Source organism: Pan paniscus, chromosome 6, assembly GCF_029289425.2.
Source record: "Pan paniscus chromosome 6, NHGRI_mPanPan1-v2.0_pri, whole genome shotgun sequence".
NCBI lineage: Eukaryota > Metazoa > Chordata > Mammalia > Primates > Hominidae > Pan > Pan paniscus.
The window spans coordinates 32,350,480-32,367,254 of record NC_073255.2 but is presented as its reverse complement, the minus strand read 5'-3'; the positions used below and the strand labels follow the sequence as shown (position 1 = coordinate 32,367,254).

The window sequence follows — 16,775 nt, the reverse complement described above, 5'->3', positions numbered from 1 at the left end:
TTTAGTAAATTGTGTATCATAGTAAAAATTGATCTCTTGGAATTCTCTTGTATTTTTTATCATGTTTAGTGCAATACCATAAACCTTGAATGACACCATGGGACCCATACAAAGTGCCACTAGTGATGCTGGAAGTGCTCCTAAGAAGCTGAGAAAAGTCATGACATTACAAGAAAAAGTTGAATTGCCTGATACATACCACGGATTGAGGTCTGCGGCTGCGTTTGCCCTCCATTTCAAGATAAACAAATCCAATGTAAGGACCATTGTAAAAAAAGAAAAGAATAGTCATGAACCCATCACTGCAGCTACTCCAGCAGGCTTGCACTTTTTGCAGAACATCTTTTTATCTCACATTGAAAATGCAGCTTTTGTGTAGATGCAGGATTGCTGTAGAAAGGCATACTTACATCTAATATGATTCAAGAAAAATATGACAACTTAAAGCAAAAAGAAAGTGAAGGATCTAAAGCTGGAGAATTTAATGCCAGCAAAGGATGGTTTGATAATTTTAGGAAGAGGTTTGCTTAAAAAATGTCAAGAAATAGGCGAAGTAGCTTCTGCCAACCAAGAGACAGCAGACAGTTCCCAGGCGCCATTAAGAAAAAATCATTGAAGAGAAAGTATATCTGCCTGAATGAGTTTTTAATGCAGACAGAAGTGCCCTATTACGGAGAAAAAAAAAAAAAAAAAGGATGCTCGAAGGACATTTATTAGGAAGAGAAGCAAGCAGCACCAGGATTTAAGGCAGGAAAGGATAGGCTAACTCTACTGTTTTGTACAAATGCAGTTGGGTTGATAATCAGGACTGCCCTTATCTATAAAGTTGCTAACTTCTGAGGCTTTAAGTGAAAAGATAAATACCAGCTGCCTGTCTTTTGGTTGTACAGCAAGAAGGCCTGGAGGATGAGAACCCTGTTTCTGGATTGTTTCCATCAATGGCTTTGTCTCTGGAGTCAGGCAATATCTTGCCAGTAAGGGACTGACTTTTAAAGTTATTTTGATATTGGACAGTACCCCTGGCCACCCAGAATAACATGAGTTCAACACTGAAGGTGTCCAAGGGGCCAACTTGCCCCTAAACATAACGCCCCTAATTCAGCCTCTAGAGTAGGGGATCATAAGGACCTTTAAGGCTCATTACACATGGTACTCTATGGGAAGGATTGTCACTGTGGAAGAAAGCCCTGATAGAACATGAAAATCTGGAAAGATTACACTACTGAAGATGCCATTGTTATTGTGGAAAACGCCTTGAAGGCCATCAAGCCCCTAACAGTAAATTCCTGCTGGAAAAAACTGTCCAGATGTTGTGCAAGACTTCACAGGATTTATGGCAGGGCCAATCAAGGAAATCACTAAAGAGATTGTGCATATGGCAAAAAAGGTGGGGAGTGTATGAAGGTTTTCAAGATATGGATCTTGGATTAATTCAAGAGCTAATAGACACCACAGCAGAGTAATTAACAGAAGAGGCTTGATGGAGATGAGTGCTTCTGAACAGTGCCAGATGATGAGGAAGAAGATGTACCAAAAGCAGTGCCAGGAAACAAATTGACATTAGACAGTATGGCAGAACGGTTCTGATTATTCAAGACTCCTTTCAACTTCTTTTACAACATGGACCCTTCTCTGATACAGACACTGAAAATAAAGCAAACAGTGGAAGACGGATTGGTACCATACAAAAACGTTTTTAGAGAAATGAAAGAGCAAAAACATCAGATAGAAATTACAATTTCCATAAAGTTATCTGGAGTGTGCCTGCCCCTTCTGCCTCCCCTTCTACCACCTCCACCTCTTCTGCCTCTGTCACCCAGAGACAGCAAAGAGCAACCCCTCCTCTTCCTCCTCAGCCTACTCATTATTAAGGTGATGGGATTGAAGACCTTTATGATGATCCACTTCCACTTAATGAATAATAAATATATTTTATCTTCCTTAATGATTCCCTTAGTAACATTTTTTTCTCTAGCTTGCTTTACCATAAGAATACAATATATAATACATATACAAAATATGTGTTAATCAACTGTTTATGTTATTGACGAGGCTTCCAGTCAACAGTGGGCTATTAGTAGTTAAGTTTTTGGAGAGTCAAAAGTTATACATGGGTTTTTGACTGCACTGGGGGTTGGCACCCCTAACCCCCTCATCATTCAAGGGTCAACTGTACTTGCCATAGCTCTATTTGTAGTACAATCACGCAGCAATAACCCATGGACTTCAAATTTTTCTTGAAAAGCAAGTAACTTTCATTTAGAAGTATGAGGTGATTGACAGAGATGATTAAACAATACTGAACACTGAAATTGTTAGTTGTCTCCCTCCCCCTCCCAATACACACACACTCTCTCTCTCCTCCTCTTAATGCTTTTATCCTGGTCACTAGGACTCTCTTTATCTCACTCTAGACTTGGTATTATCTTAGATATATTTATTGTCTCCATACTCTTGTCCAGTCAGTCTCCAAGCTCTATTACTTCAAGTTACTCTCATTGTTGACCTTCATTTCCATTCAACACAGGACCTGGTCCAAGCCTTTCTTTCAGTGTCTCACACCTAGTTTACTGGTCAGGGGGCCTAATAGTCTCTGAATGTCAAATTTACCACTCTGTCCAACATCATAACCCAGACCAACTCCATCAAGATGCTTGTATCATCATAGTGCTTCCCCATTCTGAAACTTTGAATAGATCCCTATTTCCTACCATGTCAAATTTTAACTCTCCACCCTAGCTTTCATAGCTGACATGTTCTTGCCCCAGTCTTAACGATCAAATTTCTCACCATTCCTTAAAACACAGGCATATTAAACAATTTTCTTACTGATCTCCAGCAACATCCCATGTTCTTAAATATTTAATCCTTCTTATATATTTACCCTTCGCCCCGGATCTCCTTCTTTCTCTTTCTTGTCTGTTTAAATCCTGCCTTGGCCTCCTAAAGGATGATTTCAGGTTCCACTTCCTCTCTGTTCCTGCCTTCAGTGGTCTTGTTGCTCTGAACTCCTATCTCTTATAGCCTCTACCTTACAATTCACCACTTGTTTTTGTTGCCTTTTCATACAGCATATTACTGCCATTTCCAATTAGATTGTAAGTTCCATCCCTTAAAGAGCAGTTGTGCCCTATAGTGCTGAGCCCATAGTAGCTATGTGGAAAATAAATTTTCACATAGGCAAATTTATTACCTAGTGGAGGAGACCCGCAAGTCTGCTCTGGGATAGCATGTGAGGTTCAGAGGGAGCCATGCTGCATCAGGTTCTCTTCCCCACTCGAGAAAATCAACAGTTGAATGTTATTTCTTTTAGAAAGCAGCCCCTGGAATTGGGCGAGGAAAAACATCCTGTGAGTTATACCTTGAAAATACAGATATCTAATATGTACTCAATTTATTTTCAGGCGGCAAAGATCTGCAACAACATGCTGTTAGCTATTAGTATGATTGGAACTGCTGAAGCTATGAATCTTGGAATCAGGTTTGTTGAATAGTACGTTTTTATACTAACATTTTTATAGGCTTTCCTATTTGATTTTCTGATGTTAAAAAAATGATATTCATGAGAGATAAATGAGTTGATCCAAGAACATTTTGAAAGTACTTCATTATTGAACTTTAATAGACTTTGCTTATTGGACAAGCAATAGGACCCAGGAGAGCATGAATACTCTTTGCCATAGCCATAAAATGTATTGCCTGTGCATTTGAAGTTGTGCATTTGAAGTTATATTATCCTTTTTATGTGGGACCCCCATTTCTTCTATTATGTTGAAATACAAGAAACATTTTTCTATAAAATTTAAACATACTTTGGCAATGTTGGGACAAATTTGTATAAGACATGGTTTTAGTGTGTAGTGAATTCAAGTGGTATGCTACCATGTGACTAGTTTATGTACCTTTTAAAAATATAGTCCCCCAAATCTGCACTAAAAGTGTTCTTGGTGGTTCATTCTCAGGCTAAAAACTGGATAGCATTCATAAAGATGCAATTCATATGCATAACTCTTTCATTTTATTTTGCCTGTGGTTTAGTTACTTTGCATTCGTATGTATCTTTCTATTAAAGTGGCATACTTTGCTTAAAGTGATTCAGGAATTCTGTTTTTCCTATGGATGATCATCTTTTAAATGCTTAAGGTTAATGTCTTAATTTTAGCCTTTAATCTTTTGGGTTAGTAATGCTACATATGATTAATCACCTAATTAATTTTTGAATGTTTTATATTTCATGAAAATAATAAATATACATTTCTTACTTTAGAAAATGCTTAATGAGCAGGATGCTTTACTCAGTTGCTTTCATCACATTCCCCAAAACTGCTTACCAAATATATCACAAAACAGAATAGTGTTTCATACCATAGCTTTTGATAAAAGTAATAAAAAGAGCCAACATACTTGAGATATTTTTGAAAACACAGTAATGGATTCACATTTCCTCTTAATTACCATATCAAGATGCTGTTGTTTTATTGAATTGCCCTTGTCTCAGATGTTTAACTATCTTGACCTATTAAGTTGTCATGTTGTAATTGAGATAAAAGAGGAATTTGCTTTGCATCAGCACTAATTGGTTTATCAATATCATGTACCATTTACATTTTAAAATTGAATGTCCATAAGATGGTAAAGCATGTCTGTACAGAGCCTTAATAAAAGTGGTAGTATATAGGGACCTTTTCAGAGTGTTATGTTTGTATTGTGGCCAGTTTTAGGATATGGGTCACTTATCATAATTGAAAAACTGGTTACTAGTAACTTGTTTTCATGTTCATTCTCTAATTTCATGGAAGAGGAAAATGTACATTTCTGGAACATAAATGGCATACACAATTAATTGGTGTTGACACCAGGATTGGTATGCATCTGTATGTTTAGAATTTTATTTTTATTTTTCTGGATATAAATGATTATATAAAGTAAAAGGCTGGATGAACCTAGGTTATACTGTACTACAGCTTTCCCTCTTTGCCCATTGACTCTGTGCTTCTCACCTTGAGCATCACTGGACCAGGATGTTCCTTAGTCATAGTGATGCATCCTCTGGCATTTCTTGAATAATTTTCCTGTCAGAACTCTTACTATAAGATGATCATTTGACCTTCTAAAATGAAGTTTTGTATAGGCTAAGTGCTTGTGGAAGTTCTACTGCAAACACCAGCTACAACTGTAGGCAGTACAATCGAATACGAGGTGTACAATGAAGTAAAAACCATTGGCTACTTGTAGTGGGTTTGTTTTCAAGGAGAAAATGAAAAGTGATAAAAAATAGAGATGTAAGAGAGCAGAAGCAATTAATAGAGTTTCCCTTATTTTTGGCTCTGATCAACTATGACAAAATTGTTATTTAGAAATATGAAACTTTTAAATCTTTCATTTTTCTAAAACTCTACATATATACTGATATATATAACATAAAATATATTCTAAAAGTCTGAACACAAGGCAGAAACTCACTAGTTGTACTTAACTGTTAAAAATAATTTATAAGTTTCTAGTGTTTCAGATTATACCAATGAATTGCTTATTTTCATAACATGAGGATTTTATCACTTTATCTTACGAAGATTCTCAGTGGTTTAAAGACCCTAAAAATGAATGCTTCTGCTATTGTCTTTTCTTCACGGTTTACAGACATGGTTTAAAGTGACAGGATTGTTCTCTAATAGAGTATAGAGAGCGGCCACGATTTATTGAGCTTTGCAAGGTGAAAGAGAAAATTGGCATCAGCAAGCATAAATTCCCAAGTAGTAAATTCCCACAAAGTAGTATAGCATCAAAATGGTGTAGCCACATTTATATTCTGCTCACTCTGAAGTGAAATTTTTTCAGAGTATTAATGTCAACATTTATAAATTGAGTCACCCATTCCTGTGAAGTGATCATTTCTGATTAATTTTATTCTAAGTCAGTGGTTTTTCTGGAACACTGTTCCCCTTTTTTAAAAAAGTTGAAGAATAAAATCTTACAATTTAAAATTCTTATTGACCCTATGAGTCTTTATGGATGTTAGCAAAATTTTTAAATGTTGTTAAAAAAAAAAAAAGTAAAGAGTAAAAAATATGGTATACAATATATTTTGAGATTCCTTTTTTATTAGACCTTTCTGCTTTCTAATTGGATTCCTACATAGGCATTAGAAGCATAGTTTTATGGTCCTGAAAGTACCCTACTTGTATTAGAGAGGTTTTGTTCCTGTGTATCACATAGAAATAACATTGATGATGTTTTGTTGTTTTAAATTACCAGTTCCACTGGAAATTGATTTAAAAAAAATGTTGGTGGTATAACAAGTTACTTGCATTGCCAACCAGGCCCAGGCTCCTCCAGCAACCACTGTATTGTCTTCCGCCAAAAGAAGCTTGAAGCAGCTGAACTTCTGGAAAGCTGTTCAAGATGAGAACTTTCCCTCCAATGTAGTTTTATTAATAGTTTCTTGCATACTGCCCTTAGAAGATGTTGCTTTTGCATTTATGTGATGACTGGAGCCTTAGTTGTTTACCCTAATAAATATAACAGATGGCAAAGGATTGTAATTTGTAAATGGCCAAAAAGCTTGTTCTTTGTATGTATCTATACTGTCTGGTTTTACATAAGAACAAAACAAATTATGTCACTAAACTGGGATGTTTGTGTCACAGGAACAGATCTGGAAATGAAACATCTAAGACCATGTCAATCCAAATCATTCACTTATCCATCATACAAATTTCTTAATAAACTCATAAAATGCCATCGTACTGGCTAGTTGTTGACTATTAAGTTTACCACCTACTTAATAGTCAACTACTAGCCAGTACGATGGCATTTGGGCATACGTGTAGGTCTGCATTCAAGCTGTCCCACAGACTTAAGCTTTTCTCATTTATAAAATGACAAAAGTAATTACATCTATCCACTGGGTTGTTGTGAAGATTAAGTGAGTTAATCCATATAAAACTTATTAAATAGTTTCTGGCACATAGTAGGTGTCGATATGTGGTAATGATATTTGTGGTTGTGGTGAGGTGGTTATTGTTTGAAATTAAATTGTACTTTAATCTTTTTCTTCCTAACATGTCTCACTAGCTGGCATTACATATTTATTTGTCTGTTTATTACCTGTCTTCCCATCTAGAAGCTCCATGATGGGAAATGGTTTGTTTACTCATTGCCATATCTTAAGAATATACCTGGCAGGTATTAGGCACCCAGTGAAGATTTGTCAGATAAATAAGGAGAGGAGGGAGGAGGTAGGGGAGTGAGTGAGTGAGGGGATAAGATATGGCACTTCTCTTGCCAAAGGTAAAAGTTATCCAGGTGGGTCTTAACTCAGCCCTCCTGGCAGACAGGCACAGCCTCCTCTTAGCTTCCTTCTTACTGTCTCCTTCGCTGCACGTGTAGCACTTGGATATAGCAGATCTGAGTAAACATTGATGGATAAGTGATTGATTAATTAAAACTGACATGGTCTTAGATGTTTCATTTCCAGATCTGTTCCTGTGATACAAACATCCCAGTTTAGTGACATAATTTATTTCGTTCTTATGTAAAACCAGACAGTATAGATTACTCACAGATAATATAAACAAACATTTTTGGCCCTTAAAGTCTTGGTTACAATGAAGGCAAATGTTTAATTTTTTAAATTTTTTTACAGTTTATGTATTATTTTTACTTCTTCCAAACCTCATTTAAAATTCTTGTTTTAGAGGTGAGTAGATTTGACACAGTGACGTTTATTTGAGACGCATTATATATGCAGTCAGAGCGATGAATTCATTCTGTTTATATCAGAGAACATTCCAGCAATTGTAAAGCCACATGCATGCACGCATGCACTCTCGAACCACATCCAGTGGCAAGTTATTATGGGGACTGACAGACTGTCATTCTTTTGATGGCTTGAGCTGTATATCTTCTGAACAGCAATGGGGCTCTTATGCAGAAAGTATCATATGTTCCCAGCCAATTTACAGGGAAACAGCAATAACATTTTATCATGGTTGAGAGCCCAGTAGCTGCTTCCTATTAAACTTGCCCTTTCAGATACCTGTCTTGGATTAATTTGTTGATTTCGAATGGAAACTCAGTCTTCTCCAGTGAAGCATGACGTTCTAGGATAGACTCTGAATGACAATTACTGTGTATTCTAGCTGGTTTCAGACCATTACAAGCCTTGGGCACAGTGGAAAACAGAGGACTTCAGTAACTGATTTTAATATCATGTCTAATTTTAACTGTCAGTTATGTATGTGCCAGAGAACGAATCCTCAGAAAGATGAAATGCAAAACACTTCTAACTTGCTCTTTTTAATGATACACTTTGCTGCGGGTGGGGGCAGGGGGAGGGAAGTGGAGAGGGAATAACTATCTCCTGAAGGGAATCAGCACGGTGGGGAAGCATCAGATTTGAAAAGTGAGAATGAAACAACTGCCACCTGATTTTTTTGTGTGTGCCCCTCAGGATGCTTCTAAATAGTAATGTGTTCACCAGAAAGGGTTTCCATCAATCAATACCAGTACTTTTCCTTGAACATTCAAGAAAAATGTAGGGTTTTACAAAGTTAGGATAATTAGCTTTGCTCACCATTTTGTTGAATATTATAGAAAAGAGTGAATTTCCTTAGCTGTAAAAGCTCTTGTGAGCTACTACTGAGTGTAACCTGGTAGATTAGAAAGAAGGAAGGAATTCTGCTGCTTTAAATATGATGAACCATCTTAAAAGATCTAAGTTAGGAAGCCCTGAAATTATATTTCAAATGGAGAGAGAAAGTGACGTTTTGGAGTCTTTAAAAGTATTTTCTCCTTATGGAGCATATTAGATGTATGCATTCTTGAACATTTGTACTTTGCAGTTATAGCAAATTAACTAATTGTTAATTTGTGATTTTACTTTTCACAATTATTCCCTAAGCACACTGGCTTTATCTTTTCCTAAGTGATATACTACAGTAGCATACTGATAGCCTAATCTTATTTAAAAGGAGAAAGCAAGCATCAGTAGCATACTATGCATTCAGTGAACTTGGATCTTTATAAAAGAATGAATGAAACTGTTGGGTTTCTCTCTGGGAATCTACAGTTCAACAGAATGAATGATAGCCAATTTAGACTGAATTTCTGTATCTGTTATAATCCTTAGTAAAATCCATCACTATAACATGGGCCACCATATGAATTCAGATACATGATATGCCACATAGCAGTCTGGGAACCACAGCTACCCCTTGAAAGCCTGATTACATAACAGTTGTATTATGTGGTAATTCCATACATATTTTTGGCTGTTAGCCTCAGCCCCCTGCTCTAGCATCTGAAAAAATGTTTTATTGGCCATGATATTCAGATTTTGAAATAAACAGGCATGTGTTTTAGACACACAGAGTAAACAATCTGAGCGTGCCAAGATGCACAGTTTGTTTAACATTTACATAAGTGTCTCTTTTCAGTGTTTTTTTTATTTTCTGGAAGAGGTTGGTTTTAAGAAAAAGCGGAAAGCTTTTATGACAATTGTTTCATAATGGCTCTGTGTATGAAAGAAACCAAATAAATTGCTAGGAATAAAGTTTTATTTGAAACTTGATTCAGTGATAATCAGCAAAATTGTGCTTCCCAAACTGCATTATATCTTTAGAATCCAAGTAATGGAGCATTTTGATTCTATTATTTTTTCTAGGGTCCACATTGAACAGCCGTTTATGCCATCAGCCCAGTGATAGAACAAATGATGTTTCCGCTTGGGCAAGCTTTGTTTTATCAGGATCAGTAACCTTATCAGCAGTTGACCCAGAACTATAATGCATGTCTCTGAATAGATAGCATATGTCACAACTCTGTGCAGACTTGCTTCATAAGCAAGATTGTCTAATAAAGATTTAATAAATAAGGAAAAGTTTGCAGCAAAAAAGTCTTCTTTTATAATAACTTTTCTTAAGCTCGTTTACAGCTCCTGGCTCATCTCTTGCGTTTATTCTCATAAAAACTAAAGGAATAAACATACATATAAATGCATTCACACAGACTCCCATGATGCATCGTTTATCTGTCTGTATTTCTTTCTGAAATATATCATTTGTGGGTAAAGAATGTAGAATTTAAATTATCATATTGTTTTAAGGTTATGTGACACATAAATGTAGTAATGTCCAAAGACTAGAAAACCCATGAGTGTGATAAACCAACAATATTTTTATGCAATTGTATATTATTTTTTCTTAATAATAGGATAACATAGAAGGTTTTCTCTAAATGCAAAATGGTCCTGGCTCAAAAATATTCTTATTTAACCAGTAGTGTTTAGTACTCTATAATTCAAAATTGGATTCTTCACTCTCGTATCAATCTGCTTAGATTTTAGAAGACATATAATAAATGGAGAGAGAAGATGGAGCATCCCCATACATAAATAAGTCACGCACGACGTGTACATTTTGACACTTAACACTTCTTTTCTTTGACCTTTGACAGGTTAGGGCTTGACCCAAAACTACTGGCTAAAATCCTAAATATGAGCTCAGGACGGTGTTGGTCAAGTGACACTTATAATCCTGTACCTGGAGTGATGGATGGCGTTCCCTCGGCTAATAACTATCAGGGTGGATTTGGAACAACACTCATGGCTAAGGTATGGTAAATGTAGACACTAACCAAGAGAGAAGGAAAAATGTTTCATGGTCCAATAACACCTTCCTTCTCTTTCTCTTAAGCATATGTCTCAGGTAAGAGGCAAAATTACTAGAATATTCACTCTCACTGAAAATGAGTAAAAACCTAACTTAGATGAAAATCCTTATCTTGTTCATTTTTATTCCTGGCCTTTTGGTTGAGAAGAATGGGCCAGACCGTGTGTGTGTGTGTGTGTGTGTGTGTGTGTGTGTGTGTGTGTGTGTGTGTGTGTGTGCGCGCGCACTTGGGTTTATTTATATGAGCCGGTAAAATTTCGTTCACCATATATTTATGTTAATTTACCAACTTCTTAAATGAGAACAGTGAGAATTTTCTCATTGTTAATAATACACTGGCAGTGCATATATGCATCATAAAAGAAGAGAGGATTTTCCCATTGATAATAGATTTCCAAATACATCTTCCTGCTTTAAGATTTTAATATATGGATTTATATATAAAAACTAGTTAAGTCATTGGAAAAGCAAACTGTCATCCTTCTCTTATTTGAGATCTCAACTTTAGAAAGTCTGTGTTCTCAACTACAGAAAATAATTTTTAGACCAGCTAACTTTCAGATTTCTGCAGTGCTTATTTTCTCCCAGTTGAGGGTTGGTTTTTGTTTGTTTGTTTGTTTGTTTTTCCTGATTAAAAAGTAAGAATACGGCCAGGCGCGATAGCTCATGCCTTTAATCCCAGCATTTTGGGAGGCCGAGGTGAGCAGATCACCTGAGGTCAGGAGTTCGAGACCAGCCTGGCTAACATGGTGAAACCCAGTTTCTACTAAAAATAAAAAAAATTAGTCGGGCGTGGTGGTGTGTGTCTGTAAGCCCAGCTACTCAGGAGGCTGAGGCAGGAGAATCGCTTGAACCCAGGAGGTGGAGATGGCAGTCAGCTGAGATAGCACCATTGCACTCCAGCCTGGGCAACAGAGCGAGACTTTGTCTCAAATGGAAAAAAAAAAGAAAAAGTAAGAATACATATACCTAGATACCACACAAGCATACCTTGGAGATATTGTGGGTTCAGTTCCAGACAACCACAACAAGTCACACAAATTTTTTGGTTTCCCAGTACATATAAAAATTATGTTTATACTATGCCATAGTCTATTAAGTGTGCATTAGCATTATGTCTAAACAATATACGTATCTTAATTTTAAAATGCTCTACTGCTAAAAAAGCTAACAATTATCTGAGCCTTCAGTGAGTCATATAGTCCTTTTTTGCTGGTGGAAGGTCTTGCCTTGAGGTTGATGAATGCTGATTGACCAGGGTGGCGGTTGCTGAAGGTTGGGTGGCTATGACAATTTCTTAAAATAGGACAGTAATGAAGTTTAAGTTTACTGCATTGATTTACTCATCCTTTCACAGAAGATTTATGTGCTACTGTTTGATAGCATTTTACCCACAGTAGAACTTCTTTCAAAAACGGAGGCAATCCTCTCAAACCCTGATGCTACTTTATCAACTAAGTTTGTGTAATATTCTAAATCCTTTCTGTCATTTCACCAGGAGTAGATCCATCTCAAGAAACCACTTTCTTTGCTCATCCATAAGAAGCAACTCCTCATCCCTTCAAGTTTAGCACAAGATTGTAGTAATTCAGTCACATCTGCAGGCTCCACTTCTAATTCTAGTTCTCCTATTTCCACCACGTCTGCAGTGACTTTCTCCATTGAAGTCTTAAAGGCCTCAAAGTTATCCATGAGCATTGGAATCAGCTTCTTTCAAACTCCTGTTAATGTTGATATTTTGACCTCCTCCCATGAATCACAAATATTCTTAATGGCATCTAGAATGGTGAATTATTTTCATAAGGTTTCAGTTTACTCTGCCCAGAGCTGTCAGAGGAATCACTATATATGGTAGCTATTGCCTTATGAAATACTTCTCACATAAGAGTTGAAAAATGACTCTTTGATCCATGGGCTACAGAATGGATGTTGTGTTCATAGACATGAAAACAACATTAATCTCCCTGTACATCTCCATCAGCACTCTTTGGTGACCACGTGTACTGTCAGTGAGCAGTCATATTTTGAAAGGAATCTTTTCTTCTGACCGGTCAGTAGGTCTCAACAGTGGGCTTAAAATAAATATTCAGTAAACCATCCCATAAATAGATGTGCTTTCTTCTAGACTTTGCTGTTCCATTTGTAGAGCACAGGCAGAGTAGATTCAGCATAATTCTTAAGGGCCCTAGGATTTTTGGAATGGTAAATGAGCATTGGCTTCAACTTCAAGTCACCAGCTGCACTGGCCCTTAACAAGAGGGTTAGCCTGTCCTTTGATGCTTTGGAAACAGACATTGACTTCTCTTTAGCTGCGAAAGTCCTAGATGATGTCTTCCAACAGCAGGCTGTTTCATCTACACTGAAAATCTGTTGTTTAGTGTGGCTACCCTCATCAGTGATAGCTGGATCTTCTGGATAACTAACTTCCTGCAGTTTCTCCATCAGCAGTTGCTGCTTCACCTTCCACTTTTATGTTATGGAGATGGCTTCTTTGCTTAAACCTCATGAACTAATCACTACTAGCTTCACACGTCTTCTGCAGCTTCCTCACCTCTCTCAGCCTTCACAGAATTGAAGAAAGTTAGGGCCTTGTTCTGGGTTAAGCTTTGGTTTAAGGGAATGTTTTGGCTGGTTTGATCTATCCAGACCACTCAAACTTTCTCCCTATCAGCAGTAAGGCCGTTTCACTTATCATTCATGTGTTCACTGGAATAGCATTTGTAATTTTCTTCAAGAATTTTTTCTTTGCATTCTACTGTTTGTTTTAATGGGCCTGCCTTTCAGCCTGTCTTGATTTTCTACATGCCTTCCTCACTAAGCATAATCATTTCTAGCTTTTGATTTAAAGTGTGAGACAGCTGACTCCTCTTTTCATTTGAACACTTAAGAGGCCATTGTAGGGTTATTAATTGGCCTAATTTCAATATTTTGTGTCTCAGGGAATAGGGAGGCCTGAGGGGTAAGAGAGAGAGAGCTGCCATTCAGTGGCCGGGCAGTCAGAACACATGTGTACCACATTTATCGATTATGTTTGCCATCTTATGTGCGCTTTGTGACACCCCAAAACAGTTTCAATAGTAACATCAAAGATCACTGATCGGCTGGGCACAGTGGCTCATGCCTGTAATCCCAGCACTTTGGGAGGCCGAGGCAGGTGTATCACCTGAAGTTAGGAGTTTGAAACCAGCCTGGCCAACATGGTGAAACCCCGTCTCTACTAAAAAAAAAAAAAAAAAAAAAAAAGCTGGGTGTGGTGGTGGCAAATGCCTGTAATCCCAGCTGCTCAGGAGGCTGCGGGAGGAGAATCGCCTGAACCCGGGAGGCAGAGGTTGCTGTGAGAAGATTGCGCCACTACACTCCAGCCTGGGCAACAAGAGAGAAACTCCGTCTCAAAAAAAAAAAAAAAAAAAAAAAAAGTTACTGATTGATTGCAGATCACCATAACAGAAATAATAGTAATGAAAAAGTTTGAAATATCGTGAGAATTACCAAAATGTGACAGCTGCATGAACTGGGCACATGCTGTTGGAAAAACAGTGCTGATAGACTTGCTCAATGCAGGATTGCCACAAACCTTCAATTATTAAAATACAAAAACAAACATGCATTATCTGTGAAGCATGATAAAGTGAAGCACACTAAGACAAGATGTGCCCATACTTGGCTTACTCTCCCTCATTCCCCATGACGTTTGTTCATTCTGCTTCTTGAATATGCCTTGAATTCATCCAGCTCCCTCCTCCCCAGCTAGCTGTACCTTGGCTGAGCCTCGTTTGTGTTGTACCACAAATACATCTTAACCGATCTTGTCTTTCAGCCTGATCTTCTCCAGTTTATTTTCCATATCAAAGCAAGAGTGAGCTTTCTAAAATGTAAAATCCTGATTGTGTCACTTCTCCTTTGAAGCTTTTGTAGTTTCAGTTACTTGGAGATTAAAGTCCATCCCTGCAACTTGTCTGACAAGCCCCCAGATGCCTTGGCTTTTGCTTGCCTCAACCAGACTGATTTTCTTTCCCATCCCCCTCTCCTTGCTTTCATCGTGCTGAACTCACTTCTCCCTCTTGTTCTGTCTCTTGGAAACCTTCACATTTGCTGTCCCGTCTGCCAGGATCATTCTTCCTTGCCCACCACCTCCCTGCCACCCCCATGTTTTCACCTGGCTCCAGGTCTGTGCTTCACTGTCTTCTTTTTCTTCACCTTTCCCAGCACCCCAGACCCTGCTTCCTTGGATCCCATGATAGTACTCCTCCTATCCAATTATACCATGCTTATTTAATTGTCTTTCTCCTTAACACAATGTGAGTTTGGGTGGGCTGTGGCTGTTTTGCTCATCATTTTATCCCAGCTTCTGGCACATTGTCAGCACACTTCAAATATTTATTGGAGGAAGTAATATTTGCAACTGTATTTCCTGTTTTGCAGTTTTATTTCTCCTTGTTTTCATTTAAGAATTTTTTTTAAAAAATTTATGTCTTAAAGATTTCCACAGATAAGATTACACAGGGAAATTTTTTTTCTTCAAATCTGTGGAACAAAACAAACAGGTATTGTGGAAGGTGGAAAAATCGAAGAGACACTCAGAAATCAAGGTTTCTGTCTGGAGCAGTTTTGCAGTTATATGAAAGCACTTACTTAAAAATGTTAACTTACCATAGTATTTATAAGTATCTTATTTTTTCAGATTACATTTTTCCTTCTTTGAAACCAAAACATAAGGAACCACAGTTCCAAAGAGCCTTTACCACCAGTCTCAACGTGTTCTCTCCTCCTGTTTGATTTAGGATCTGGGATTGGCACAAGACTCTGCTACCAGCACAAAGAGCCCAATCCTTCTTGGCAGTCTGGCCCATCAGATCTACAGGATGATGTGTGCAAAGGGCTACTCAAAGAAAGACTTCTCATCCGTGTTCCAGTTCCTACGAGAGGAGGAGACCTTCTGAGTGTGCCCTTTGGCCATGGACACTGTTGGGAACCAAACTCTGTCTTGGAGCCTCCTTTTAGCTCACTCCACAAGTAAATGGATTTAATCAAAGGTCACCTATCTGCTTTTGATTGTCTAGGTCACAGTAATCCCTAGGATTTTTCACCCATTTTTAACCGCTTATTCTTTTTGTCTTTTTAACAAACATATTATCCGAATTTTTTTTCTGCAAGCCACTGATAGTCTCTGCTAACTAGCTTAATTGACCTTTTTACAAAGTTTGATCCCCAAGCATCCTCAACTAAATCATTGAATACTTCAATCAGGATATTATCTGCTTTACTTTACAAATAAAACCAAATCTTTTGTCAACAGGATGAAACCCATCTTAAAGGAAAGAAAAGGAATTGGTGTGAAGAGAGAAGTTAGAGAAGGGAAATGCAGTGAATTACTATCTGTGTCCATCAGGAAGTTTGTCCTGTTAACCAAATGGTTACTGCACTACCAGGGTTACTGGTTTATTTTCCAGGGAGCAGATAAAGCAGGAGAACTGTTGCTGCATGTTTTCTATTTGGACTCCGTCACAATATGGTAGGATATCCCTCACCAACTCCCGACACTCAGCAGACTTGTTTTTATATTTTTTTCTTTCTTGTACATTCTTACTACGTATTTTTTGACTTAAGAATGACATCTTTAGACGCATTTCAGAGCCAATGATGATATTTGCTTTAGATAATTATTATATTATTATAAATATAGCCATATTATTTTGAATTCAAATAAATTTCTATACTGGTAATACTTTCTTGGTGTTTTTGTTTCTTCCCCATCATTTGGTGAACTAATGTTCTGACAAACTGATGTTCACACTAATGGGGAAAGGATGGGAATAAAGAGAAAGGAGGGGAGGTCAAAAGGAACAAAGCTCTGAGTTGGCCAGTGGCAAGCTAGTGTTTTGCTGCTTTACCTGAATCCTTATTGAGTATTCGTTTGAATGTTTTTTAGGTCATCAGTTCTCTAGGAATTCAGCCAGCATTAAGTGTAACATGCCCCAATATGGAGCACAGTCACCACTTTTCCCACCTCAGCCTCTACAAACATTCCAGGTAATAGACCTAGACACCAAATTTGGCAGAAGTATTACTACTTTCATCATTTTACTGGTAATAAAAAATTCCAGG

General features: G+C 37.4%; 1 protein-coding gene across 1 annotated transcript in view; it reads left to right on the top strand.

Annotated features, from left to right (window-relative positions):
• Positions 1 to 16,393, top strand: part of HIBADH (3-hydroxyisobutyrate dehydrogenase) — a 136,300-nt gene extending 119,907 nt beyond the window's left edge. Inside the window, exons 6-8 of the mRNA XM_003807898.4 lie at positions 3,405 to 3,481; positions 10,456 to 10,612; positions 15,452 to 16,393. Coding sequence (XP_003807946.1) covers positions 3,405 to 3,481; positions 10,456 to 10,612; positions 15,452 to 15,610 — 393 coding nt within the window. The 3' untranslated portion in view covers positions 15,611 to 16,393. The remainder of the gene's footprint in view (positions 1 to 3,404; positions 3,482 to 10,455; positions 10,613 to 15,451) is intronic.
• The last annotated feature ends 382 nt before the right edge of the window (positions 16,394 to 16,775 follow it).